Source organism: Camelina sativa, chromosome 10 (genome assembly GCF_000633955.1).
Source record: "Camelina sativa cultivar DH55 chromosome 10, Cs, whole genome shotgun sequence".
Lineage (NCBI taxonomy): Eukaryota > Viridiplantae > Streptophyta > Magnoliopsida > Brassicales > Brassicaceae > Camelina > Camelina sativa.
The window spans coordinates 3,806,180-3,832,741 of NC_025694.1; the positions used below are offsets into that span (position 1 = coordinate 3,806,180).

The 26,562-nt window shown below is 35.4% G+C and overlaps 6 protein-coding genes across 12 annotated transcripts; 2 read left to right on the forward strand and 4 right to left on the reverse strand.

Moving 5' to 3' along the window:
- Positions 659–2,210, reverse strand: LOC104716917 (photosynthetic NDH subunit of subcomplex B 3, chloroplastic). The gene is made up of 6 exons (XM_010434390.2): positions 1,967–2,210; positions 1,766–1,879; positions 1,542–1,595; positions 1,280–1,342; positions 945–1,007; positions 659–819 (listed from the first exon to the last, which is right to left on the reverse strand). The coding sequence occupies exons 1-6, from the start codon at positions 2,123–2,125 to the stop codon at positions 784–786; spliced, it is 489 nt and encodes a 162-aa protein (XP_010432692.1). The 5' UTR covers positions 2,126–2,210; the 3' UTR covers positions 659–783.
- LOC104716918 (superoxide dismutase [Fe] 2, chloroplastic-like) lies at positions 8,140–10,313 on the reverse strand. Of its 3 annotated transcripts, XR_756160.1 has the most exons (7): positions 9,824–10,313; positions 9,698–9,738; positions 9,412–9,489; positions 8,945–9,133; positions 8,731–8,803; positions 8,610–8,636; positions 8,311–8,412 (listed from the first exon to the last, which is right to left on the reverse strand). XR_756160.1 is itself a non-coding variant. In XM_010434391.2 (5 exons), the coding sequence occupies exons 1-5, from the start codon at positions 9,894–9,896 to the stop codon at positions 8,212–8,214; spliced, it is 582 nt and encodes a 193-aa protein (XP_010432693.1). In that variant the 5' UTR covers positions 9,897–10,308; the 3' UTR covers positions 8,140–8,211. The 3 variants fall into 3 exon arrangements, 1 of the variants encoding a protein (XP_010432693.1); XM_010434391.2 differs by lacking the exons at positions 8,610–8,636; positions 8,731–8,803 and having other exon boundaries at positions 8,140–8,412; positions 9,824–10,308; XR_002033719.1 differs by lacking the exons at positions 8,610–8,636; positions 8,731–8,803; positions 8,945–9,133; ... (1 more) ...; positions 9,698–9,738; positions 9,824–10,313 and adding an exon at positions 8,476–8,505 and having other exon boundaries at positions 8,320–8,412.
- LOC104716919 (protein TIFY 8-like) lies at positions 10,640–13,202 on the forward strand. Of its 3 annotated transcripts, none has more exons than XM_010434392.2 (6): positions 10,640–11,052; positions 11,706–11,875; positions 11,974–12,230; positions 12,309–12,405; positions 12,522–12,747; positions 12,946–13,202. In XM_010434392.2, exons 1-6 carry the CDS (start codon positions 10,818–10,820, stop codon positions 13,035–13,037), a joined length of 1,077 nt encoding a protein of 358 aa, XP_010432694.1. In that variant the 5' UTR covers positions 10,640–10,817; the 3' UTR covers positions 13,038–13,202. The 3 variants fall into 3 exon arrangements, with proteins under 3 accessions (XP_010432694.1, XP_010432695.1, XP_010432696.1); XM_010434393.2 differs by having other exon boundaries at positions 12,949–13,202; XM_010434394.2 differs by having other exon boundaries at positions 12,915–13,001.
- Positions 13,229–15,668, reverse strand: LOC104716921 (coiled-coil domain-containing protein 93-like). 3 transcript variants are annotated; one of them, XM_010434396.2, is made up of 10 exons: positions 15,463–15,668; positions 15,236–15,310; positions 15,019–15,126; positions 14,741–14,920; positions 14,537–14,616; positions 14,232–14,271; positions 14,024–14,131; positions 13,730–13,810; positions 13,545–13,667; positions 13,229–13,457 (listed from the first exon to the last, which is right to left on the reverse strand). In XM_010434396.2, the coding sequence occupies exons 1-10, from the start codon at positions 15,487–15,489 to the stop codon at positions 13,383–13,385; spliced, it is 897 nt and encodes a 298-aa protein (XP_010432698.1). In that variant the 5' UTR covers positions 15,490–15,668; the 3' UTR covers positions 13,229–13,382. The 3 variants fall into 3 exon arrangements, with proteins under 3 accessions (XP_010432698.1, XP_010432697.1, XP_010432699.1); XM_010434395.2 differs by having other exon boundaries at positions 15,019–15,132; positions 15,463–15,666; XM_010434397.2 differs by having other exon boundaries at positions 15,019–15,132; positions 15,414–15,665.
- On the reverse strand, positions 15,848–21,973 carry LOC104716922 (transcriptional corepressor LEUNIG-like). Its single transcript, XM_010434399.1, has 18 exons — positions 21,567–21,973; positions 20,696–20,793; positions 20,472–20,581; positions 19,714–20,223; positions 19,531–19,616; positions 19,323–19,401; positions 19,167–19,242; positions 19,003–19,052; positions 18,601–18,912; positions 18,202–18,426; positions 17,827–18,072; positions 17,621–17,738; positions 17,405–17,514; positions 17,180–17,329; positions 16,936–17,091; positions 16,718–16,834; positions 16,415–16,621; positions 15,848–16,310 (listed from the first exon to the last, which is right to left on the reverse strand). The coding sequence occupies exons 1-18, from the start codon at positions 21,596–21,598 to the stop codon at positions 16,167–16,169; spliced, it is 2,826 nt and encodes a 941-aa protein (XP_010432701.1). The 5' UTR covers positions 21,599–21,973; the 3' UTR covers positions 15,848–16,166.
- LOC104720012 lies at positions 25,066–26,560 on the forward strand. The gene is made up of 5 exons (XM_010437987.2): positions 25,066–25,340; positions 25,439–25,575; positions 25,828–26,066; positions 26,143–26,346; positions 26,438–26,560. The coding sequence occupies exons 2-5, from the start codon at positions 25,452–25,454 to the stop codon at positions 26,558–26,560; spliced, it is 690 nt and encodes a 229-aa protein (XP_010436289.1). The 5' UTR covers positions 25,066–25,340; positions 25,439–25,451.

Consider the following 26,562-nt stretch of genomic DNA (forward strand, 5'->3'; position numbering starts at 1 on the left):
TTTTTTTTTTTTTTTTTTTTTGTGTTCACCGATCAACCAAGCAGATTAAAACAAAACAAAAAGGTTTTATCTGGATATAAAATTCGAAGCCATACAGCAATCACACAAAAAAAAAAAAAAACAAATATAAAAAAAATATACAGAATGATGATGATTCAGAATCAGATAGTGATGCTTCTTTGTCTCCTTCCTTTCTTCTTTTTTTTTTTTCCTTTCTCAACAAGAAGAAAGGAAAAAGAAGGTAAAAAAAAAGGAACGTGAAGATATTAATTGCTTTTTAACCTTTTTACCCTGTTTTTCTTGGGCGGCGCGTATGCCTACGAGAGTTGTCAAAGTTACGGTTCGAATTTACTAAACCAATGTTCGAATTCGTGTTATTTGATTTTTTTTACTTTTTATAGAAAGTAGTAAACACGTTTTCAACTTTTTTTAGAAACAAAATCCATTTTAACCCCTAAAATCTGATATTAAAAGAAAAAAAAAAGGGTAAATATACAGGATAGCACAGAACCGCATTTCCCTAACGAATCTTGTGATCTCAGCTTCACTAGTAACCTTTTGTTCTACAAGTGTTGGAACATTTCATTCATCATGCCAACTCGTTAGTTGTTTATCCGTATATTTCACTATCAATATTCAATATAGCATGGCACCACCATAATCCAGTACTCGAGTAAATATATTTAAACGAAACGGAATGTTTCATTCAATCATATGAGACAAGCATACAGAGATGTCTGTTAATGTACACATAAATATGGAACAATTAACCTTTACAATGATTCACTTCTTCCACTGCGGAATACGCTGCACTACAACCTGAAAACAAAGACGATACAGAAAGAGAAAAAAAAAACACCTTTTACGATCCCAAACATGATAAAGATTTATCCAAAAAATGGGCACTGCAAACTCAGCAAGTGGCGGTGTTTGAAACTGAGTACCTTCCCTGAGTTTTCTTTGTTCCCTACTATTGTTTGACATGCGAGTCTCCAAGATTCTGGCTTCTGCACAATAGTAACAAATCCCTTACTATTTAAACCAGCCAAGGTTCTTATTTACCCGAATTTGCATATCTAAGAAGAGTTTAGAGAAATATACTTACTTAGTCAACATATCAGACAAACAATATAATCACATTTTAACATGAAACAATGCTCAATATATGATTCATCTTGTGAGTGTACATACCCAATCCAAAACTCTAATGTTAAAATGAGAAAGTGAAACAAACATTGATATATATAGCTAGAGAGGGAGTTACAGAAAAATAACTAGCCTTTTTCAGATACCGGTTTTCTGTATCTGTTCTCTCGTTCAGAAGGTCTCTGCCCTCTAGTATCTGCACACAAGACGACCAAATGTGTTTTTTTTGCTTGAGTATATAGTTCATCATAACAGAGTACTAGACCATTGATGCTAACAGAATGCTAAGAGAATCATAGAACACAAATATGATATGTTAGACCATGAATGCTAAGAGAATCATAGAACACAAATTCATAATCATAATCAAGAAAATATGATATGAAGTCACTTGCCTCAACAATACAAGTTCCACAGCTTCCTCCACCTCCACAATTCATCACTTTACCCTAAATCATCATCACATATTCCATAGATTACCATTAACAAATTCCCTCCTAATAAAACACAGATCACGAAAATCAAGAACTAACTATTCGATTTGTGTAGCAAATTGTTCCAGAAACGATTTCAAAAACCAAATCAAAACCCCAATGTATATCTAACGCATAAAACTCACGTAAGCAGCATAGAGTTCGATTTTGTTATCCTGCATAATGCTTCTCATAAGCTTCGCACCACTCACAGCCTTCGCTTTATCCACCGGATACGACCCGTCGCTCCCAGGCTTCGGCTACAATACAAAAAGGAAACAAATCGCTTTTGAGTTTTGAAACGAATTGTATTAAAACTCAACGAAGAAATCGCACCGAATAGTTACAGCGAAGAACTCGAGCTCTATCTCAGGAGGCGGAGAAGAAGAAGACGAAGAGCTGATACAGGAGACAACGCGAGCGCTTCCACTTCCGGGAACTTTTCGACGGTGCTGAATTTGTAAATTGGAGAGTGAGAAGCCGAGGTTGAAACCTAGTGAGGCCATTTCTCCCGGCTAATTCTTCCCGTTCTCCGGCGACGAGTTTTACTGGTCCTCCTCGAGAAGAGAGATAAAGTACTGCAAACCGCGAATTATGTGGACTTCATCTTCCAGATGTTTTATTAGGCTTTCTATCTGTTTGTTAGTAGCCCGTTAAAGGCCCACTGTACTTTTCTTTTTAAAATTTAATGTATCATATGTATTTTGGCTTTTCTTTTCTCTTTATATATGGAAACATCTACGAATTTTAGAATTATTTTAGATTTTCTCATTTAAAAATATTGCTATTGGAGAAAAAAAAAAAAAAAACATATATTGTTCTCTCTACATTAAATATGGTAAAAAATGTTGGGCATATTTGTACGTAAAAAGTTATACTCCATTTTATTTGTTTTTTTGATGAATCATGACTTCATGAGCATATGCATTGTTGTTTTTGGGTCCTCAAATATTTATTAAGTTGTTACCATAGTATTGTATTTTTCATATCTGTCTGAGAGATGTACCAAGAAAATTAATAAGTGGGAAACAAGAAAGTAGAACAGTCAGAGACAAAAGAGATGACCAAATTTTGCAAGACAATCATATACTTACTCACTTACTTGTTCGCCACCTTATATATTATTGTCACTTAATCAACATTCGCTATCATCGTTTAGAGAATTATTAAATTTCCAACTGTGGATTCCACTCCAGTATATATATTTTAACTTTTTCCTCGGGTAAATTTGACAGTTATCAAATCTATTCTTATATATGTTGAGCAAGTACAATACATCATCCTAGTTCAACAAGTTAGACAAAAAGACATGACTACAGAAGAAAACTTATGTGAGAGAGAGGCAATCATTGGTATTTTAATTGTAATTAATTGTTTAATTTCTATCTGTTGATGATAAGTAAACCACACATGCGTCGACCAGAATCCTAAGCCTCCCCTACGACCAAATATATCTCTAATTAAGGTTTGTGTAAGAATAAGAGAGCACTCACGTGTTCCCAAGTCCCATACAAAAGACAATTATACTTCTATCAAACCCAATCAAAGCCCCGGAGACTAGTTTATTTTAAAACCTAGCTACTAATAATTTGATGTCTTCAATAAACATCTCAAAATATATTGAACCGATGGTTATTAAAAGATTATTCACTCATACTAGTATTCATTTTTAAAAAGTAGGAAAGATCAAAGGAGCATCTTGAAGTGGGAAAATCGTCATGAGTAGTTGTAAAATTGATTTCATTCAGAAATAGGTTAGTGTCCTACTCAAATTAGAGTATAGAAATACGTCATGAGTGGTTCATGAGTTCTCTCTCTCTCTCCTACTCATATTGGAATAAGAAACCAAATCACTTAATTCAAAATTCAACAACTCCCACATCTCAAAACCGTATAAATGGAAATTGCTACTAAGATCATTTACAAACTATCTTGGCAGTCAAATGAGCTTCAATGTCAAAAAAAAAAAATAATAAATAAATAATACAGCAGTCAAAGTAGCCTATATAATGCATTACTATTTTAAGTAGGTTTGGTTAAATTTGTTTACCAATATTTGAGTATTTTATTATTTGACTCTTGGTTTTTTAAATTTAAACATGATTATTTGGCGCTTAATTACCGAACTATTAGTCTAACTAAACTTATATGCATTATGAATTTAAACTTTTAAACTGATTATTTAACGCGTAATTTTATAATTGAGTTTAAAAAGTTTTTTTTTTTTTGTAAACCAAAAAAACATATTCTTGAACTAATGGATATAACCACCACATAGGAGTGTAAATATTAACAGTCTACTAAAGTCTAAAACAAACTTTTTTCTCAAATGACAACAATTCCAACTAACCAACGAACTAATTAGATCTTGGGTGCGGATAGGTTAGTAGTAGTGTGTTGGTTAGATTTTAGATACACATCTCACTTTCTCAAATCAATAAAGTGTGTATCTTTTAACATTATGAACCTATGATGATACGTTAATTTTTAGGGTGATTTACTCAAGTGTTATCGAAATTAGGTAATATTATCAGAATCCAAAAAATAAGATTTTATTACTAGAATATTTCGGGTATTTTCAAAATACCCAGCGTGCTCTTGTTTTATGTTACCGAAAAAAGCGTTATTACAAAAATGTCATTGCCACGTCAAACCTCACGTCAGAAATCGCTGACGTGTAACCATAACTCAGCCGGAACGCGTTACAGATAAATGTTACGGATGAGTTATGGAAAAAAACATTTGAGTAAGATCAGACGGTTGAGTTATAGCATAACTCAACCAAGCGTTACAATTGGCTTATTAAAATCTGGTTGAGTTATGCTATAACTCAACCGTCCTTACGGCTGACTTATTAAAATCTGGTTGCGTCCTTTCGGCTGAGTTTTCACCCAATGGTTGAGTTGTCAAAAGTTTGGCTGAGTTATCACTACGACACGGCTGACTTATGAGCAACTGTTACGGTTGAGTTATCGTACAACTCAACCGTAATAGGCTGACTTATCGTACAACTCAGTCGTGATAGGCTGACTTATCATACAACTCAACCATTTGACGATTGACTTATTAACAAAAAATTAATTACTAGAATGTTATTATGATACGGCTGACTTATTAAACGATACGAGTGAATTTGGCAACAATTTTTTTGCTTTTTAATTACTGTAATGTTTTTTAATTACTGTAATGTTTTTCATGTTCTCGCTGAATTTTATATAGGCTGAGTTATTTATTGTTTGATGGTTGACTTGCCACGTCGGACGCAGCATCAATGTCAGCATTCCATGTCATCTTTTTTTTTTTCTCCGGCAATACGAAACGTCGTTCGACTCTTTATTCCTATACTTCGTCTTCACTTTTCTTCTTCACCTAGTTCTTTCTACTTCTTCTTCACCTTGTTCTTCTACTTCTTCTTCACCTTGTTCTTCAATTTCTTTCATGGATCCAGTTCCGGTTCTAGTTGTTTCCGGTAATTGGGTAAAGACACAGAAATATGTATTTAACACCGACGATAGAGGTTTTATAGTTGTGCAAACAGATGGAGGCACAACACACGACAAACTTGTGAAGCTTGTTCTTGAAGACTACAGATTGGACGCGTTTAGCCATGAGCTAAAGCTGAGCTACATGTTCTCGAACAAGGCACTGAAACTAATGACGCATGATACTCCACCAGTTTTTGTCTCCAATGATCGACAATTGCAATGTTTTTTGGGGCTATGGAAAACCGATCAGCTACGTCTCTGTGTAGAGTTTTCGGCGAAAGAGTCTACAGAAACTAGTGGAGCTAGAGGAAGTATGATTCGGCCAAGCAGTGACTCGAAAGTAGAATCTACATACGAAGTGTACGGTGGGGGATTTGAAGGCACTTGTTTTGATTATGGTAAGATCGTTGACAAAGTAGCATCTGAGGAAGAAGAGGATGATGAATTTTCAACCCGATTTAATGTTTTTGACGACTCTGATATATCAGCCATTAAGGATTTATAAATCACTATAACTCAGCCGTCACATGAATCGACAAGACATTTCATTTTCCCGTAAATATTATAACTCATCCGTAAAGTCATATATATCAGCCATTTACTTTCATATTGTTTCTTGTGATAACTGAGCCATAAAACACTATAACTCAGCCGTAACATGAATCGACGAGATCTTTCATTATATTGTAAATATTATAACTCAGTCGTCAAGTCATATATATCATTCATTTACTTTCAAATTGTTTCTTGTGATAACTCAGCCATAACTCACTATAACTCAACCGTCAAATGACCTTTCGTTTTCCCGTAATTATTATAACTCAGCCGTAAAGTCAGATATATCATCCATTTACTTTCAGATTGTTTCTTGTGATAACTCAGCCATAACTAACTATAACTCATCCGTCACATGACCTTTCGTTTTCCCGTAATGATTATAACTCAGCCGTAAAGTAATATTTTGGCGGGAAACCATCAGTTAACCTAATAATAGACATATTTCCATTCTAAATTTAAATTTTGAGTTATAATAATTTTAATATTCAATTGTTAGAGAAATACTTTTAGAAAAATAAAATTCTAAATTCGAATAATAATTATTTAATTATTTGCAATAATATCTTGTGATAAAAAGCTCACTTTATGAATTTATTATGCGTGTGGATTTGAGCAGACACAAAATTAGTGATTTCGCGCATCCCTAACAACACTTTTTGTGACATCGAGAGACGTTTTAATACTTATTAGGAATCTGACAGAACAAAAGACTCAGGAAAGAAAGAAAAATACGTTTTCATATTATTGAGAAGACCCTAAATGATAACTCAACCATAACTTTACCATAACTCAGCCAACCCTCAAATTAGAATGACTAAATAACCGATCTAACCGAACCGAACCGGAAACTATTTTTTCCATTATTTTCGGTTAATTACGGTTATATTTGGTTGCTATCGGTTATATTAAGTTAATCGACCTAATTTGGATAACATTTGGATTATTTATGGTTATAAATTCATCTAACGACCCATAACCGGAAATAACCGAAAAGTAATTTCAAATGTTTATCATATTCGTATATCCAAATTACCACCTTAAACCAAACACAATATAACCAAACCAAACTGTTATATTAAAACCCATAATGTTGGGAATATGAACCCTAAACCTCTAACCCTAACCATAATCCCTAAATGTCATGTTTTGAATGTTTTACACATTTTGATCAGATTGTGAAAATCAATCTTTGTCTATAATTATTACTTTTTATTGCTTATAATGATTGTAATATTCATTTTTTCATTCTATATTTTAATTTTGAGTTATAATAATTCTAATTTACAAATATTTCATAAGTCAGCTGTTTATGTCGATAACTCAGCCATATCAATCAATTGTTTGAGAAATACTTTATTAAAAAAAAATTTAAAAATTCAAATTCAAATTTTGAATTCCTTTTAAATAAAAAATCGCTAAATCTCATTTATTATGCGTGTGGTTCTTAACAATAAACATAATTATTGTTTGCGTCTCCCCAACAACACTTTTTGTATTCTCGAAAAGGTATATAATAAATGAATATATCTATTGCATAACTCAGCCATAACTTTACCATAACTCAGCCAAACCCTCAAATTATATTGACTATTTAACCGACTAAACCGAACCGAAACCGAATAAAATAATTTTTCCAATTTTGTATTTTTGAATTGGTATATTTGGTTAATTTCGGTTATATTCGGCTTACTTTCGGTTATATTAGGCAAATCTACTTAATTACAATATATATATTGAGTTATTTATGGTTATATATTAATCTAACCGACCCATCACCGGAAATAACCAAAAAAAAATTTGATTTTTTTAAAAAATATTCAAATAGTAATAATATTAGTATATACATATTACCACCTTAAACCAAACACATTAAAACACATTATAACCAAAACCAAAAAACAAATAATGTTACTCATCTGAACCCTACATCTCAAACCCTAAACCCCAACCCTAACCCTAACCCTAACCCCTAAACATCATGTGTTGTATGTTTTACACATTCTGGTGAGAATGTGTAAAAATCAAAATTTCTCTATAATTATTACTTTTTATTGGTTATAATAATTGTAATATTCATATTTCAATTGTACATTTAAATATTGAGTCATAATTATATAAATTTACAAATATTTCATAAGTCAGCCGTGTAAGTCAATAACTCAGCCATCACTTAGCCACTTTGTCGGAATTTTTTTTATTTGAATTTTGAGTTCAATTTTTTAATTATTTTGTATAATATATTGTGAAAAAAATAACTTTACAAATTTATTACGCGTGTGGATCTGTGCAGGCACATAATTATTGTTTGGGTTTCCCCAACAACACTTTTTGTAATATCGAGACAAAAGACCGAACAAAACCGTACCAAGTACATAACTCAGACATCACTCAGCCGTACGAAATACATAACTCAGCCATCACTCAGCTGTACGAAGTACATAACTCAGCCATAGCATTCTTAAGTTAATTTGTAAGGCTTAGGAATGCAAAAAATTTTGCTCTCTGTCATTGACATTTCAGATGCTAATGTTATGTGCTTCACAGGGTTTTTAGTCAACCTCAGATACATCAATATCACTATCTAAATAGACCTCCGGCTCTTCATCATCTGGATTCGCTTCTTCTTCTGTATCTGTTCCTTCTTGTTCCCTTTGGGTTGCTCGAACCATTGCAGCTTCTAGCCTTGTGTTTACAGTTTCCCATGACACGAGCTTTTCCATGAATGTATTTATGTATTCAGCTCTTCGGTTCTGCGTAGAACACAACAAATATGAGACTGTTGCGTTCAAATATAGTAAATACAAATATAGTACCTCAAAATCCAGATAGTAAGCGTGTTGTTTGACACAAAAGAAAGGAAAAAGAAAAGGAAGTCAGCGACCAAGAAATCAATCTTTCAAAGTCAAATCAGATATAGAGGGATGAGTAGCATTAGCATATAATATACCTCCCAAGTATCGATGGTGAGAAGTGGCTGCACAAAAGGACAGACCAAACGTGTGAGGATATAAACATCCATAATAGCAACAGAAAACTTTGATCTTCGTATTGGAAGTTTAGACACTTACAGAATAATCCCATACAAGCGGGTTTACTACGTTATAATGTATCTACCTATCTATAGGAATATTTCCACATAACCTGCAGATTTTCAAAATCGATACTGTCACTTATACTAGTGCAGTGTACTTATTGGTCCAGTCTAATTTTTTAGAAGAGCAGCTAAAAAAGGTTTTTTTCCTTAGAAAAAAAACAGGTGGAAAGCAATATTGCATATACTACCTTGGCAGCATTGTTAAAGGCAGGAAGCATGTTGCCTCTGTTGTATGAAAGAAGCACAACTTCTTCCAAGGACAACGCATCTAGATCTGTGCCTACAATTTGTTTGTTCAAGTTCTCAACGTAAGTTCTATGATGTTTTCCCCAGTGATAATCCAAGGTTTCCCGGCTCATATGTGGTTCCAGAGCATCCTACCCATATATCAAACACACAACGACACACAGAGTGAGCATCATCTCCCGTATGATTCCAAAGCAGGAAAGCTCATTATTTTTCATAATTATGAAGTACACGACTCACATAGTGGTCCTATTTGTTGTTCTTGCATACGGTCATACAAACTAAAAAGTAATGTATAGCAGCAGAAAGAACAAAGTCTAGTATAATTATATTATATCAAACACCTAAAAGCAGGGTCTTTTCTAATCTAAGAAACTTCATGAAAACAGCAAAATTCAAGAAAACGTACAAGAGGATATGGAGGCGGCTTTAACTCAAATCCCGCTGTGATAACACCGGAACCAGCCACCTTTGTCGCTAACCGTCTCTGTGCAATTCAAACAAAACAAAAAAAAAAAAAAAAAAACCCAAAGAATGTGTGTTATTGAATCGAGAAGTCTCATTGAAGCATTTCATCAAACACTATCTATGCATAGTTCCTTAGTCAAGTTATATCACTAATAATAAAAATAGAGTTTATTGAGCTAATTCGAACTTTCAAAGAGATATCTATTAGAGAAGTTGCGAAAACAAACCTTTTCGTTTCTTTTCCAATGCAACAGTCGCCGGTTTGGCCCTGTTGTAATTCACCAACACAAAAACCCAATAAGAAAATCAAGTGTTTCGTTCATAGAGAGAGAAAGATAGGAAAAAGGAGAGACCTTGAGAATGAAGAAGAAGAGGAGAGTATGATAGAGATGATGAGGAAATGGCTGTCACTGCAAATGTCATCATCTTTCCTCGAAGCGTCAAACTCTGATTTGATTATTTTTGAAGGTGCAGCAACAACAACAACAACAAGTACAACAAGACCCCTTCTCTCCGACGCGGAATTTGGTGACGGAGGGACCAATCGCGTCGACGATTCCGGAGTAATCGGAGCCAGGGATAAAGGGTAACGCAGGTTTCTCCTGGTATTTTCCGAGAATCTGAAGGTAATTGGCGTAATTCAAGCTCGTAGCTGTAACTCTGACTCTCACGGCTTTATCTGATTTCAAAGGCGGGATCGGATGAGTCTTGCTCACCTCCACCGGCGATTCTGGACTACCTGGCTCCGTCGCCGTGGGATCTCCCAGTTTTTTTTTTTTCGGGTTATGAACAGTAGAACCTTTTCAGTTTTGATATAAACCAGAACTGTGGATTGATTTTGAAAAAAACTGTTTAAAATTGAAAATGATGTATATTTTAATTTGCTGATATGTATTTTTTTTTTTTTTTTTAATTTAAAACATTAAATATTTGAGTAATTTTCTTTATTTAATAATATATAAATAATAAACTAATTTTTGGATAACATTTAAATAATTGTTTCTAATTTTGAAAGAGTCTATGATGCAATAATGATTTTACAATCTTATGTTTTTTGTAGCTGAGCTTTTAATCATATTTTATTTGATTATTATATTTAAGGGAATTAAATCGTGTAAGAGAAACCCAATAAAGTAAGCTTGAACAACAACAAAAAAGACAACCTTTTTCGCCAAACACTTATTATACCCAGAAAGAAAAAAATAAACACTCTGATCTCTCTCTCTCTCTCTCTCGTTGAGTGTGTCCATGAAATAATAATAATAATAGCAGAGATAGAGAGGGGAGAGAGACTGTAATGTGGTGGCGAAGTGGTCACAGTACTACTACACAGTCTACACTGGTTTGATGATGATGAAGAAGAACCACAACAATGGCGAGCGAACTACTGATGTTGTTGATTCTCGTCTCCGGCAGAAAGAACAAGATAAGCTCTTGTTCCATGACTTTTTAGGCTCCAAGACTCCTACTTTAGCCTCTCCTTCCATGGCTGACCACAGGCTACCTCAAGATAATAAACCGTCGATGACTCCTTCTTCATCCGCCGGTGGACGCGGCGGTCTCTCCTCTACCTCCGATCTCGGTTCTGCTCTCTTTCCCTCTCTCCTATCTTAATGTGGTTTTGTGCTGATTCCTCTGTACACTTACGGTTTCTATCTAGAGAAAGTTCAAATCTTGTTAAACTAGATTCGAATTTTAAAGTTCGATTCTTTCCTTTTGCTAGTCTGTTTTAACAATCAAGCTTTGATTATTAAACATGGTTTGGAAATGTTAAAGATCACCTGAGGTAGTTTCAATTTTTTAGCTCAATTCATTTATGACTCAATCTTTTAAGTAGGAAATGGAACATCTTTGGGTTGAAGTTGAACAAGATATGAGTGTACATTGCCTAGTTTCTTCTCTTGCCTTTTGTTTTAGTTTGAAAATTTTATAAATATGAACATGGATTCTGTGTGAGCTTGTGGTTGATAGAACTCTCTCCTCTCTCTCTCTCTCTCTCTCTCTCTCTCTCTCTCTCTCTCCCCGTCCAACCATAATGTATCTGGTGGATTAGTTGGGACAGTCGGAGTGAATTTGACTGATGAGTATGGTGGGTCATAGCCAAGCCATTTGAGCTTGTACTGCTTTTTTTGTATGATTTGGCCTTCTTTATTACTTCTCTTTCTCTCTCTCTCTCTCTTTGAGTACCTACTGCAATCTGATGTTACTTATCAAGATTTTAACTCTTTTGTTTAGTCCAAAGACACAGCAGCGGAGGGAATCATCTTGATGGGATACAATTGTTTGGACCAAGAAGTGAGGTTTCTGGCTCAATCATGAGCAATCGATTTTCAGGAAACAAGAGAAGTAACTCGGATTCACACTTCTCGACTCCAGAGAACCCAGAGAATCTGCATTGGTCCAAGGTAAAAAAAAAACACACACACACACACACACACAACTTCACCATGTTCATAGCTTCATATAACTCAATTTCTGTAATCATGTCATTGTCATAACCTAGTTGCTTAGAAACGGACCTGGAAGCTTCTCCATGAATGTGAATCCTTTGGCAAACCAGCCACCACGCGGAGGAGGACAGATCAGTCATATGCTTCATCAGCTGTCTTCAAGCAGGTTCAAAGATGAAAACGTTGGCCCTTCAGTTATCGTTCAGACAGCTGCTGATGAAGGTTCACGAACAGGGATGGAAGGTCCCAGTATCTTTAGTTCTTTTACAATGCCAAACCGGAGCAAGCTCGAAAGTTTTGCCCCTTCAAGGTAAGTTAGCTTCTACTGTTTTGTCTCTAGTCTTTTCATACTATCTTCCACGCATTTCAATACATTTTGTATTCACAGTACCGAAAGTCGGAAAGACGTGACATCAAGTACTAAGCAAATGACCATCTTCTATGGCGGTCAAGCTCATGTCTTTGATGATGTTCAACCAAACAAGGTGATTCTCCTTAACTCTTACACTCTTGATATTCAAGTTTTTTTTACTACATATTGATATCAAAAAGTAGAGAAACTGGGAAGTTCATCATAATGAACGTTATTATTTTTTTGCAGGCGGATGTGATAATGGCCTTGGCAGGATCAAGCGCGGGCTCATGGTCTACAGGTTTGTCTCATAAACCAAAGTCGAAGAACAACACAAGTGACGGTCCATACAAAGTAGGCCAAATGTACGAAGGAGGCAGCTCTAGAGGAACACCGCTTTTGGCCCCGGAGTTTCGTGCAAGGCCAAGTCATCAAGCTACATCCAGTGCCTGTCAGCGGATCTTTACACAACAAGGTGACTTACTTTTACAGAAAATCACATTTCAGCAGAAATTTTGGTTAGCTTCACAGTGGAGTAGAGTAATCAGGTTTTATGTGGCATTGTGACATAACAAATGAGGATACAAAAATAACGAGTTATCAACTGTTCTGGGTTTCATCAGCTTTGAATCTTTTTGCCAGGCCATTAAACCATGTGCGTATATATGACTAGCAGGTAGAGAACATCAAGGAAACATCATCTTAAGGGGGCGAGATACCAGAGATCCGGTTCACATATCAGATCCGGAAAAAGAAGCCACATGATTAAGTCTAAATATGAGAGACGATGAGTGCCGCTTTCCTAAGTTGTTTTCTGTTTTTTTGTTATTTTTGTCAACTTCTTCCAAGTTGCTATTTGTTCGACTTAATAGCTTTGTACAATGCTCTGTACCTTTCTAGGTTTATTATATTCGGACTTATTGCCCTCAATGAATTAGTGTATAATATATAAACAATTGGTCAACCAAATCTGCTCTTTCTAAGCCAATAGATTTTCATATATTTTTGTGTAACGCTGAGCGTATGGATACAAACATCACAAGAGAATCATGTCTAAATCAACTCTGGTTCGCTGTAACTCGAAAGGAAGGTCACTTCATATCATCTTATTCAACACCCTTCTTTCAAGTTAGAGGTGGTTGCAGCAGATATTTGACTCAGCCTCTCATTCTCAGTACATTCCTCCTGCCGTTAGAACTAATATAAGTCGATGACTCTCCGGAGTTTAAATACTATAACAGTAAAAACACTTCTTTCCTGTTTTGTGCTAACCTGGAATGTTCTTAGTACAGAGTAGCATTTCCTTTGCTCTGCAGCTGCAGCTATATACTTTTCTTTTGAAGCATCACGAAGCCTCTGCTCTTCTTGAAGCCCAAGTTGTACTTTTCCTATCTTCTGCACTTTCAACATTTTGTTACGACAAATCATACAGCTAAAGTTCTGTATAACTCTATTACCTGTTGGATTCCTTTCATGACTCCTTCCATTGAATCAATAAGCTTCCCACGGCCAGCAGGAGTACCAATAACGTCTTGAAACTACATTCAAGCCAACGGTTAATGAAGAAGAATAGTGAAACTCTGACTCACCAAGAGATATACTAAAAGGATAAAGCAAAACGTAAATCAACTTAGTATGAATCTAGAATTTCTCAACGCGAAGTACATGATAACTCACAGTTGAGAGCAGTACAAAGCAGATGATGCTAGTTACAGAAAAATCTACAAAAATATAAAACGCCTGTAATTTACCTGTGAACCTATTGAATTCAATAATGATGTCTCCTTTAGCATCAAATCTTTGATTTCTAAAAGGGCATTGTATGTTGCATATAGCTTCCTAGTTTGTTGAAGTTTCTCCTGTTTTTTTGTCAGAAATTGAACAAATTAGTAAGTTCATTATCAACTGTGGAACAAACCTGTAAAGCAACAAGGCAAAAGTTAATATGACCATACGAACCTGGATACAGACATTCAGCTCTGAGAATCTTCTTTCATGTCTGCACGGAATGAGATACAGGACTTCAGCATGAAACAAATACAGCAAGGGGCAAATTAGCCATACTAAAAGCTAGAGGCAAAGAAACTTGACTCCTGACATAATTATAGATATTTGCTCATCAAACCAGAGGGAGTGGGGTCAAATCAAATTCATGTTGAGATGTACTGAGTTTCAACGCGGCATAATACACAAATATAAAATGTCAAATCTAGTGCATCTTCGTCATTGAAGTAAGCAAGAAATAGATGAAGAAGGGGGCATACTGGAGGAGTTCAGATTGGCATGGCACATCATCAATCTGTCGTTTCAGAGACACTATTTCTCTTAGCGTTGCTCCAAGCTCCTACAGTAAAACGAAGGGAATGCAACAATAACATTCTCAGAAAGACATTGGAAAAACCTAAAAATCTCAACTCCATAATGCTCAAGATGTAAAGAGGCTTGTCTATATAGACTAGAAAGAGTACCTTCTTTGCTGAAGTCAGATTATCAAAAGATTCAACCAACAAACCATCTAAATCTTCCTCTTGAACCTCACCATCATTCCCCTTAGCGACTCTCTCCTCCAAATCATGAACTGCATCTTCTAAAGCAGAACGCCTAGCACTGCAATTAGAATGGACTTCAGATTCCTCCTTTTCTAATTCCTGAAACAACTATTTAGTTTCACCACACAAGGCCACTCACCAAAAAAAAAAAAAGTAATAAAAACGCAAACTTTGGGTAACCCTCAACAATTATTTACCTTTAGTGATCTCAAAAGCTGTATCAACTCCTCGACTGAAACATCAACACCTTCAGCACTTATTCTTTCTCGCAACTGCTGCAGCTTATCCTTAACATCACATTTTCTCTGATTCTAAGTTACAAATAATATGATAAGACTACAGTCAAAAACACCAACCAGTGTATAAGATAGACTAGGAAACAAGAGACTTGATTTGGCTCAAAAAAAGGTGCACCTGTTCGTTCACTTTCAGACTCAATTCTCTAATAGACGCCTTATGGTTCATCACCATTTCCCCAGAAACACAAACCTGTGGTTCCAGAGTATATCAGAATTTTCCTAATCTAATAGATCAATTGAGTATCAAACATATCATTCTTCCAAGTACGAACTTCATGAATCAAATTACGCACACGAAATAACAAAATCAAGCAAAAATAGTTCGATGAAGCTCCTTCGAACCTCGTCACTGTTATCTTCTTTCTTCATCACCCAATCACACAAAACCGTGAATTCTTCCTTCGCTGCCGGAGGAGAATCTGAGTTCAGCGAATCATAAGAGAGATCTTTAGATACGCCGGAGCCATCACGATTCAAAGAAGACGACTTTCACCTGCGTAACCCACACTTCAAATTTGCGTTTAAAATTTTATAGTAAGCGTTTACAATTTGTGCGTTTGCGTTTGTATATACTTACGACAACAAAGGATTCAAGGTTTAAAGTTTAAACGCTAGAGTTTTTAAAACGCTTGGCTTTAAACGCTTATATTAAAGTATAAGCGTTATAAGCGCTTGGCTTTAAACGCTTTATATTAATATGGATTCAAAATAAACAGCTTAACCGAGAAACCAAACAAAACCAACTCATACATACCGAAGTGAAGAGTGTCAGTAACTAAAAAAGTTAAGCCAAAGAGGGAACTAATAAGAAGAGATTACAACAAGAGTTTTTCACAATTCCTCAAGATCCCAATTTCGTCAGATCGATCATCATACAACAACATTGTTTTTTCAACATCTGAAAAACTATCTTAAGATCGAGATAATGGCCGAGAGAAAGAGAGAGAGAGAGAGAACTACAAGTTAAAAACCATACCCCCCCTGAGATTAATAATATAATAATACCTAAACACAAACTTTTCTTTTCCTCTTCATTGGTTTCATCATCACTTCCACAGCTTCACTAGCTTGTCGTGACTAGCTGATGCAACCAATCCAGTTGCAGTTGAAACAGCCAATGACGCAATTAGCCCTTCATGAGCTGGTAACGTCATCGTCTTGTTCTCTGACATGTTCCATAGCTCTAATGACTGCAGACATACACACACATTTCACAAGTTTAGGAGTTAAGTTAGGATTTCTGGATTAGTTTTTTCACCAACTTTTTTAAAAAAGAGTCACTGTAACTTTTTACCTGGTAGCAGCCAATTACGAGCAGCGAGGGGTAAGCGGGATGGAAAACACAAGACTGGAATTTGTTGCCGTTGCAGCTTAGCTCATGAACACATTCTCCTTCACTACCTGTACCCAGCGTCCATACTTTTACCATATCTTCACTTACCGAAGCCAAGAAGTCACCAGAAGGATCCCAGCAAACCGAGTTTATCGGATTAGCATGCCCCTATACAGGAAGAATTAGTAAACCTTCTTTTGAGTCTGTATTTCAGAATAAGCAACTATTCCATAACATCGATTAAGAAAAGTTTGAACACTAAACCTGCAAAGAGTGTCGAATAGCTTGTGTTTCGACATCTAGTACATTGACAAGATTTGCTGATGAAGCCGCGAGATACTTTCCAACACGGGGTTGGAACCTCATCTGGGTGGAACCACCCTGTGGAAAGACAAAATGTAAAATTCAATGTTATGGATTGGCTAACTAAAGCAGGTAAATAATGTTGAACTATCAGCTTTCAAGAGAAAAGAAAAATCTACCTTGTACACTCTTGTGCAACTTCCATTATTGATGCTCCAGTACCTTATTTCGTTGTCATTGTCGCAGGAACATATGAGATCATCCTTGATGGGATGGAAGTCAAGTGATGTAACCATAGAAGAGTGTCCCATGAAAGTACGAAGGGAATAACCTTTCTGCAAAGTTGATTCACAAACTCTTTAGAGATCACAACGTCAGAATTCATAGAGATAAAACAACATAGCGGATCAACTTTCACTTTACATTATCAGCATCCCACACCCTGACAGTTTTGTCAAATGAAGAAGTTGCAAGGCGAGACAGGCTTGGACTAAAACGGATATCTGTTATCATAGCTGTGTGCTCCTCAAGGGTTGTCTTTGGCTTCATATTGTCTGTGTGCCACAATACAGCCTGCAAGATGAACCAAGCCACGAGGCATTATACTTTTTAGAACGCCAGAAGACCTATTGATGATTTATGGCTTACCTTTTTGTCATGTCCGGCACTAGCAAGCATTTTTCCATCCGATGAGAAGTGGCAGCAGGTAACTTTGCTTGTGCTCGCGCGTACTGAATTCACTTCAGTAAAAGTGAAACCTAGTGCAGAGCCGTAATTGTAGTAATTTAGAAACACTGTTTGATTACAGAAGGAAAGTTCACTGTATTATTATCGAATAATGTTGAGTGAGGCTAAAACACGCACCTTTGCTAACATCCATACACCGCATAACGGCATCCCGTTGATCACCATCCTCCTGGGATAAAAAAGACTCAACATTGTCGTCAAGCGACCCATCTTCCACAAATCGATCCATATCAGCCTGCAAAATAGCCAATTATTGATGCTACTAATTCATATTGATCAAGAAAACCACTATGCACTCCCATCAACAGTTTAAGGAAACCCACCAACTGATTTGATGGAGATGTAAGGGTCCCAGTTCCTTCAGTACCAAACATCATCATTGATTTGGAGGAACCACCACTGTGCGGCAGATTAGGCATAGAAATCACATCTCCAGGAGTATGAGTTGAAGGTGTAGAAGGTGCTGAGCTTGGTGATGGTCCTGCAGTGTTAGCTGTTCCTGAACTATTAGCTGGCCCAGAAGAAGAAACCGGTTGTTTTCTTTTCCTCCCACTCTGATTCTTCAATACCTTCAATTAAATGCAAAAAAAAAAAAAAGTTAAGGAACCAACCTCAGACTTACCAGAGACTAAAAACCTATGCAACAGGGTATCATTGAAACATGAACTCGGAAAACAAACTAGAATTTAAGAAGAGACCTGTTCACTTCCTCGAAAAGAATTTGACATGCTACCATCCATTGTAATACTACCACCACCTCCCAATTTATCTTGTTGATGAATATTGTGATTTGAACTCTGTGGTTGCGGATTTGAAAGGGGGAGCTGATTAAGTGGTTGTGACTGTGACTGCTGCTGCGGCTGTGGTGGATTCCCACCACTCTGCTGTTGATGTTGCTGCTGCTGTAACAGGGCCATCTTTAACTACAAAGCATAATCAGTTATAAAAAAATTAGAGCGTCACAGCCATTGAAAACAAGCAGAGATTGCTATCTCTTCCTCCAATTTTATCAAACAATAGTTTATTCAAAGTTTCAAAATTTTGAAAGAACACTAAAGCCAGCCACTAAAGATTTGCAAAAGGAAGATAAGGCATACCTTTAGTAGCATGTCAGTGTCTCCACGTGGCAAAAGAGGCCCACCAGGTTGTAAAGACGATCCAACGTTAGGTAATACATCCCCAACAGAACTCCCAAGGCCATCCTTTCCAAGGCTCATGCTCCTGTTGCTCAATAGCATTTTAAGTCTTCTGTTCTCCTCACTGACAGATTGTGAATTCAGATTCTGTTGAGCCAGCATGAGCTGCTGCTGATGTTGCGGAGTCAACATGTTGAGTTGGTGAAAAGACTGTGGAGACTGCATAAATGGTTTTTGCTGCTGAAGAAGACCAGAACGAAGCTGATCAAATCCCTAAATCAGAAAAGAAAGCAGCAGTCAAAAAGGAAATTCTTTAAAGAGGAAAGAGTTTAAGCCAGATAGAAAGGCATGGGTAAAACTTACTGTGAGTGGCCACCCTTTAAGTGTAAGGTTGTTGTTGCCTTGATTTGAACCTGAAATAGAAAACAAGCATAAATCATAATCAATTTTTTGTGAGCTGAAGTGCTTTTGCTACATTTAAACACGCATAACCTACTGAAATGATACACGCAGGAAAGAAAACATACCAGGAATTCCGATCAATGACCCTTCTGGAACAGCAGTTCTGGGAGTGAGCACGGGATTGATCTCACTTTTTATATCCTAAACACAAACATGCCCAGCAAGTATTAACTAACAGTACTACAAAGGACTAGACACAACAAAGATTCAATATTACGTACCACTGCAGACCCGGAAAGTTGCTGATTACGAGCTTGAACCTGTGGAGACATACCACCACTTGTACTATGTAAGACTTGCCTGTAATTCACCAGACAATGGCATTAGAACAAGAGAGATACTGACTTTCGTTGCAACATATTTTAAGACTAGGCGAGGTAGCAGAAGATATAAGTGGAAACAATGAAGGTGGAAGTGTGAGAACAGTACCCTACAGGCTGTCCGGAAGCTGCAGCAGATTTCAACATTGATGCATGATTTGGATCCAACAGTTGCCCAACATTGTCCCCAAATCTCTGTAGCCATAGAAATTTTGAATTATACCATTTGATGAACTAAGGTGCGACAAAAAGAATAAATGGAATTTCAAACTCATGCCTAGCCTAAACTAACCTTCATAGCAGCTTCATCTAAGGATTCCCTCTGAGTTGGCATTTTAACCCTCTCCTCATATGCCTTGCTTGCTAAAGAACTACCAGACCCAGGATTTTGCCTCATAACTGGGTCACTGTTGTTACCAGCAAGGCCATTTGCTGATCCATTTGCAAGGTGGGATCCATCTCTTCTCTGTGGCTGCTGCTGTGATGTTGGCTGTTGTTGGTGTTGAGGCGCCGGCTGCTGCTGCTGCTGCTGTTGAGAAGGTGGTTGGTTTTGATGTTGTTGTTGTTGTTGTTGTTGTTGTTGTTGTTGTTGCTGCTGCTGCTGCTGTTGCTGATGATGATGTTGTTGTTGCTGCTGCTGCTGCTGTTGCTGTTGTTGTGCACGTTGTTGTAACAAGAGTTGTTGCATTTGTATTTGCTGCTGCTGTTGTTGCTGCTGCTGCTGTTGTTGCTGCTGCTGCTGTGAAACCTGTGGGTGGTGAGATTGCTGCAATTGCTGTTCTCGCGCTTTGATCATTTGCGTCTGTAAACAAAACAACACAGAAAATTTTCCAGCCTAGTCAATCTTTTTTAGCATACTAATTGGAGAAAACATTTCTAAACATACATATAGAGCTTCTAAATCTTCTTTTGAAACACAAAGGACAAGAGAGAATAGCTATTAACTGTAAACAATCAAGATGAGCAACTCCATATCACTAATTACAGTGATTATCACAGCTATTTTACGGATATATAATCACTAATGGTCTGGGTAACAAAGAAAGAGACCTCGATGTAAGATGCGGCAACCTCGGAATGCTTCTCATTGGTCCTAGCAATAAATATATCCCAGAAGACAGACCACCACTCGAAAAGAAATCCGCCAGGTGCATCAATAGCTACAAACAGTGCAAGAAGAATGTGAAGTTAAGTAGTAAAAAGAAAACAGTTGCAGCACAAAGGATCTTTATATGTTGTAGTCAAAAAGGTCCAAGAGGATTGTGATTTCTTACCTACTGGATCTGATGACACTTTTCCTTCAGCTTGGAAAGCCTGAGCAGTGGCTTTTAAATCTCTTTTAACCAGATAATCGTGGATGTAGACATCCAACCTGTTACATTCAAAAACTTTTAAACTTAAGCACTAACATAAACAACAACCACAAGATAATAGTGTACAACACATCAGAATGGGCATAAGAAATCTCAACAAAGGGCACTCGCCAGAGAGGAGCATAAAAACTTAACAATGTCCCAGGAACAAACCATCCAGTTAGTAACAGAGACACCAAAATCAGGAAACTTTCATGATGGAGCTTTGAAAGTCACACACTTGCATAGCAAAAAGAAGAGTAAATATGGGACAGTAACAAAATAAACCTGATGACGCAAGAGTCAACCAGAATTGGATAAACCAAACATAGAGAAATTGTCAAGCCCCCTCCCCCGTTGACAGTGACTGACAACACAAAGAACTAAACTTTTGGCCAAAACATGCAAAAACTTACCAAACTAAAAGTTGTCCACAACCACACAAAACAAAAAGGATGCTTTCTGAGAATAGAAACTAGAAGAAACCCGCAAAGTAACACAAAACCCTCTTAACGGAAAACAAACCAAGAATGTCAAAAGAAGAGGACAGCACCGAAAGGCAATAATAAGCCAACCCACAAACCCTAGAATCGACTGTAGCAGAAGAAGAAGAAAAAAAAGAAGAAAATGCATTTATACGATATGAACCCTAGAAATCACTTGGAAACACCCAACATCTAACAATACCCATAAAAAAAAATTAAGACTTTAAAGTAGAAAGCAGAACTAAGTAAGAGAGTAGAATCAAAACCCATCAAAGCGAAGAGGGGAAGGAAAAGAAAAAAAGGCTCACATTTTATCAGCTTCCCAGTTGGTCTGAGACATCTCTCTCTCTTTTGTTCTTGGAGAAAAAACAAACCCCACAGAGACAGTTGTTTTAGAATGTCAGATTCCCTCCCATGTAATAACTGATAATGATATTCTTCTTCTTACANAAAAAAAAAAAAAAAAAAAAAAAAAAAAAAAAAAAAAGAGCTTCTTCTTCTACTTCTTCTTCCGAATCCTCTGAATAAAAATTATTGCACAGCAGAAACCCCTAAATTCAATGATTCTTCACCTCCCCACCTAAACACCCCCAGAAACTGACGAGATTTAACACTTCGAATAAGCCAAATAAACCCCTCAAAATTAAAAATTAAAAAAAAAATAGAGAGAGAGCAATAAAGTAGAGAACAAGGAGAGAGAGAGAGAGAAAACAAGTTTTTAGAGAGAGAAAGTTCGAGAGAAAGGAGAAAGCATCTCTGTAAAAAAAAAAAAGCATTTAGAAGTAAGTAAGTAGCTCAGCTCTGTTATTTATTAATAGCAGCAGCAACTAGTGACTAAAATAAATTATTAATTTTTTATTTATTAGAGTTTCATTTTTTTTTAATGAATAAAGTACAGATTTTTTTTTACTTGAGAAAAAAGACAGATTATCTCAGATAAATGAACTTTGTATAATTATTATTTTTATATGGAGAAAACGTGTTTTTTGGTATATTATCTTATTTTACGTCATCAAAAAGAATGAACTATTGACCAAATTAGATTTTTAAAAGTTAAAAAAAAAATGGTAGAACAAAAGTAGTTTCCATGTTACTTGTTTTGGGTGGACTGGAATTCGAAGAAAAGATATATATATATATATACAGTAAAACTTCTATAAATTAATAATATTGGGACCAAGATATTTTATTAATTTATAGTGATATTATATATTGTAAATTAATAGTTATTATTTTATAGATATATTTTAAATAGTTTAACTTTTAAAAATTATGAATTGAGACAATTTTAATAATAATTTCGGATATTCAAAATTTTATGGTATTGGAATTGAATTTGTAATGTTTAGAAAACATTATTAACAATAAATTACAAATACAATAGACAAATTCACTTATACACCTGACATATATAAAATTAAATTTATGAATAATAATATAGATTGTTGTATTTTAACAGTCAATCAAACTATCAAAATGTAAATGATGGATATCTAAAAATTTAAAATTTAAAAAAAAATGTAGCTATATTTATGACATGTTACAAAATATTTTATATCATTATAGTTTGAAAATACAACATAATAGTTGTTTTGTAAATATGAGCTTTAGGAGAAACATGTATTATATTTTTTTTCTTCGTATACATTATATATATATATAAATTTACATGATTATTAATTTATGATATTATTAAGACAATATTTTATATGAGAATTTCAGAAAAATTATTATTTTATCGAATTTTCTTCATATAGTGGCAAAAATTATTAATTTATAATGTTTATTAATTTATAGAGATTTTAGCGTATGAGGTTTTTCAGCTTTTTCACTGTGCAAAGACTAAACAGCCCTCATAGAGATGTAATATTTACGTGAGGTAGCACGCCTTTGTCCAAAGTACGGTACTTTTGCTTTTTTATTATGACAAAAATAACTTTTTTATAATCAGTTTAGGCCTTGATTGACACCCAATTAATACTATCTTTTTTCCGGTGTAAATCTTCTCCAATTATATGTATGCCTCGTTTGTTATTCCTAAAACTCCATTATTTTTGTTAAATCGTTTTATCAATTAAAAAAAAATTAAGAAGCTTAATAGAAAACAGAGCATGTGGCGTTAACTAGTGATTTAGTGTCATTACAAGTCTTTTTAGGCTACAGTCACTACAAAAAAACAGGTATGTTATATCATTTATTTTGTATCACAAAATTAAATGAAGTAATTTTAAATAAAGTGCAAGTGGGCTGACACTCGTACGGAACGAGGATACAAAATAGACGCATATGGTTATCATATGGTAAATTTTTCACGCTTGTTACACAGTGGGGATAATGAAGAAGATGAGCCATATGTGTTGGCGTCTGAAGCAAGAATGGTATATTATGTGAAAGATCCTTTTGAGGTAGAATTGAATATCGCAGTTCATGTTCAGCCTAGAGACTTATATGATATGGGTGATGTTGATGATGATGAATCTGAACTTTGAATCTCTTGCAGCTTCTACTTTGGAAAAAAATCTCTGATCTCTGATCTCTCTTGCAGCTTCTATAAAGTCTTGATAGGGTAGCTAAACACAACAACAAGTACTTGACTAACGAGATGTAACGTAAAGAGACTACAAGTATCGTACTTTGATTGGCAAAATAATATTTTACATAAACTGGATATATGTGAGCAAAAACTGCAGATTTCTCAAAGTTTTTCAAAAACTGCAGGTTTCTCAAAAACTGCAGGTTTCTCAAAATCAAATTCAATGCCTTAAACATAAAACAAGACTTGACTTAAGAGACTTAACCAGACTACTAAGAGGCCCTAGACTTAACTAGACTTGACTTAAGGACTTAACCAGACATGACTTAAGAATTTAACCAGACTTGAGTAAAAGGACTTAGACTTAACCAGACTTGACTAAGAGGCCCTAGACTTAACCAGACTTCATTTTATTTTAGCGTTTTGCACAACTGAATTTGAGTAGGATCTCTGATTTGCTTTGTTTTACTGTTATTGATTATTGTTTTTTTTTGACATCTTGGGACATCTTTGCATTCCTGCACTTGTGTCTCTTGCAGCTTCTACTTCGGAAAAAAATCAGAATTTGTAACATGCAGTTGCAGCCTGCAATTTCCAGAACCTGCAATTCCCAAAGCATATATGAAGCCTACTTTATATAAAGCCTTTCTAATTTCTGTCATGACTTACTCCACCTAATGTCTAATTTAGTGTTAAACTTGCAGACATTCACTTGCAAAGAATAATTAAATATACACATAAAGTCTTGATAGAGTTGCTAAACACAACGACAAGTACTTGACTAACGAGATGTAACGTAACGAGACTGCAAGTATCTTGACTTTGATTTGCAAAATAATATTTGACTTTGATTTGCAAAATAAGATTTTACATCATATGGTAAAACAGAGGAAGGCATGTTTAATATATTTTGGTTTGCAAAAATAATAGTAAGAGACAAGAATTCTCGATGCTAACGAGACTGCAGGTTTCTCAAAATAATAAAACTGGATATATGTGAGCAAAAAATGCAGGTTTCTCAAAAACTGCAGGTTTCTCAAAATCAAATTCAATGCCTTAAACATAAAACCAGACTTGATTTAAGAGAGTTAACCAGACTACTAAGAGGCCCTAGACTTGACTTAAGGACTAACCAGACTTGACTTAAGGACTTAACTAGACTTGACTAAAAGGACTTAGACTTAACCAGACTTGACTAAGAGGCCTAGACTTGACTTAACCAGACTAGACTCGACTTGAAAATTGTCAGGAAAATTAACTAGACTTGGAAATTTTTAGGAAAATAAAAAAGAAAAAAACTGCAGGTTTATTATTCAGCGCCAACTAATTGGTTTAGTGAATTTTATCAAAAAATTTCAGTTCCCGCTTAGCTTTTCTGTCTCCAGCGCCATCTAATTGTTTTCCATAAATATTAATCACAAATAAACTATAAAAATTTAGGGTTTTTAAAGAAATCCTTATGATGCCGTCAAAAGAAAAAGATATCGCCTATAAACAAATCTCTTAAGAGCTTGAAGAGAAACTGCTAGAGAGCAATCTCAGATACAAGGTAACGTGTATTGGATTTAATATTTGAAGTTAGTTTTGTGAATTTTAGTATCATACATATTTTGGCATTGCTAACTACTTTATTTGTTTTTTTCTTAGTTTAAGATCGATCATGGATTTTATGGATTCAGAGACACAAAGACCTGATGATTTATCACAGTTGGAAGCAGATTACAGCATCCCTCCTCCCCTTGCTCCAGAATGTAAAAGCTTCAAATGGAAGATACAGATCATAGGTAATTATTTGAGTTATATTATTGAAAGTCATTTTCTGATTGAACTGTTCTTAAAACTGTTTTTAAACTGATTTACGATGATTATACGTAACGTAATATAGCATTGGATACACTCTTTTGTTTTTGATACTGAATCAGTTCAATTATATATTGTTTAAGCGATCAGTGTTTATATATGTACATGTATATTTGTTCCTTATATGTTAATTATACTGATCAATTTTTCATATATATATATGTATCATCAACAAGATACTGATGGAAACATAGAAGGAAAAATGTTGACATCGAAAGATGTATGGAAGTTACAAGGTACTAAAGTGATAGTGCATTTCGACGAAGATAGCGGTCAACCAATTGGAGATTCCGGAGGTTTACTTGGATCATGGTTAGGTCAATTAAGTCATGATGCAAATTTGATACCCATTAACTACAACGACTGGAGGTGTGTTAATTCTTATATAAAAGATACGGCATGGAACACAATTCAGGTAAAATCTAGTTCATATTCATCATTACAAGACAATAAATTGGTTTGATAGCAAGTTTTATGGTTTGTCGTTGCAGTCCAAATTCAGATTTGATGATCCTGTGATTAGAAAAGAATATGTGATGGGTGCACTAGGTAGCAGATGCAAGGATGTCAAACGTCGGCTTTGGAAAGAACACAAAAAAGATACTTTGAATGAAACGTTGCTGAATCGACCCGACAAAATTCCTGAACTTCAGTGGGGTCAATTTGTTCGGACGAGATTTGATGAGAAGTGGAAGGTATAGTTTTTTTTTGTGTTAAGTATCTACATGTAGTTGAATGTCTTTACATCCAATGCAACTATTTTTCTTCTAATATGTGAGCTTTCAGAAAATGCAAGAACGGAATACAAAGAGCCAAAAACACAATACCATGCCTCACTTATGTGGAAGGAAGAGCTTTCCAAGGAGAAGAAATGAGATTGTGAGTAATTTAGTTTTGACAAAACATTAGTT

Excerpts from the sequence above, each read along its gene's own strand:
- LOC104716917 (XM_010434390.2), bottom strand. The coding sequence starts at position 2,125 with ATGGCCTCACTAGGTTTCAACCTCGGCTTCTCACTCTCCAATTTACAA. Across the intron at positions 1,596-1,765 it reads TCGAACTCTATGCTGCTTAC|GGTAAAGTGATGAATTGTGG; the intron begins GTGAGTTTTATG and ends ATGATGATTTAG. Across the intron at positions 820-944 it reads ACAAAGAAAACTCAGGGAAG|GTTGTAGTGCAGCGTATTCC; the intron begins GTACTCAGTTTC and ends CTTTGTTTTCAG.
- LOC104716918 (XM_010434391.2), bottom strand. The coding sequence starts at position 9,896 with ATGATGACATTTGCAGTGACAGCCATTTCCTCATCATCTCTATCATAC. Across the intron at positions 9,490-9,697 it reads ATTGGAAAAGAAACGAAAAG|AGACGGTTAGCGACAAAGGT; the intron begins GTTTGTTTTCGC and ends TGAATTGCACAG. Across the intron at positions 9,134-9,411 it reads AGCCGCCTCCATATCCTCTT|GATGCTCTGGAACCACATAT; the intron begins GTACGTTTTCTT and ends ATATATGGGTAG.
- LOC104716919 (XM_010434392.2), top strand. The coding sequence starts at position 10,818 with ATGATGATGAAGAAGAACCACAACAATGGCGAGCGAACTACTGATGTT. Across the intron at positions 11,876-11,973 it reads AGAATCTGCATTGGTCCAAG|TTGCTTAGAAACGGACCTGG; the intron begins GTAAAAAAAAAA and ends GTCATAACCTAG. Across the intron at positions 12,748-12,945 it reads GCGGATCTTTACACAACAAG|CAGGTAGAGAACATCAAGGA; the intron begins GTGACTTACTTT and ends ATATATGACTAG.
- LOC104716921 (XM_010434395.2), bottom strand. The coding sequence starts at position 15,489 with ATGAAGAAAGAAGATAACAGTGACGAG. Across the intron at positions 15,133-15,235 it reads GTCTGAAAGTGAACGAACAG|AATCAGAGAAAATGTGATGT; the intron begins GTGCACCTTTTT and ends TTTGTAACTTAG. Across the intron at positions 14,617-14,740 it reads ATCTGACTTCAGCAAAGAAG|GAGCTTGGAGCAACGCTAAG; the intron begins GTACTCTTTCTA and ends GTTTTACTGTAG.
- LOC104716922 (XM_010434399.1), bottom strand. The coding sequence starts at position 21,598 with ATGTCTCAGACCAACTGGGAAGCTGATAAAAT. Across the intron at positions 20,224-20,471 it reads TTGCCGCATCTTACATCGAG|ACGCAAATGATCAAAGCGCG; the intron begins GTCTCTTTCTTT and ends TTTTGTTTACAG. Across the intron at positions 19,402-19,530 it reads GCTTCCGGACAGCCTGTAGG|GCAAGTCTTACATAGTACAA; the intron begins GTACTGTTCTCA and ends GGTGAATTACAG.
- LOC104720012 (XM_010437987.2), top strand. The coding sequence starts at position 25,452 with ATGGATTTTATGGATTCAGAGACACAAAGACCTGATGATTTATCACAG. Across the intron at positions 25,576-25,827 it reads ATGGAAGATACAGATCATAG|ATACTGATGGAAACATAGAA; the intron begins GTAATTATTTGA and ends ATCATCAACAAG. Across the intron at positions 26,067-26,142 it reads CGGCATGGAACACAATTCAG|TCCAAATTCAGATTTGATGA; the intron begins GTAAAATCTAGT and ends TTGTCGTTGCAG.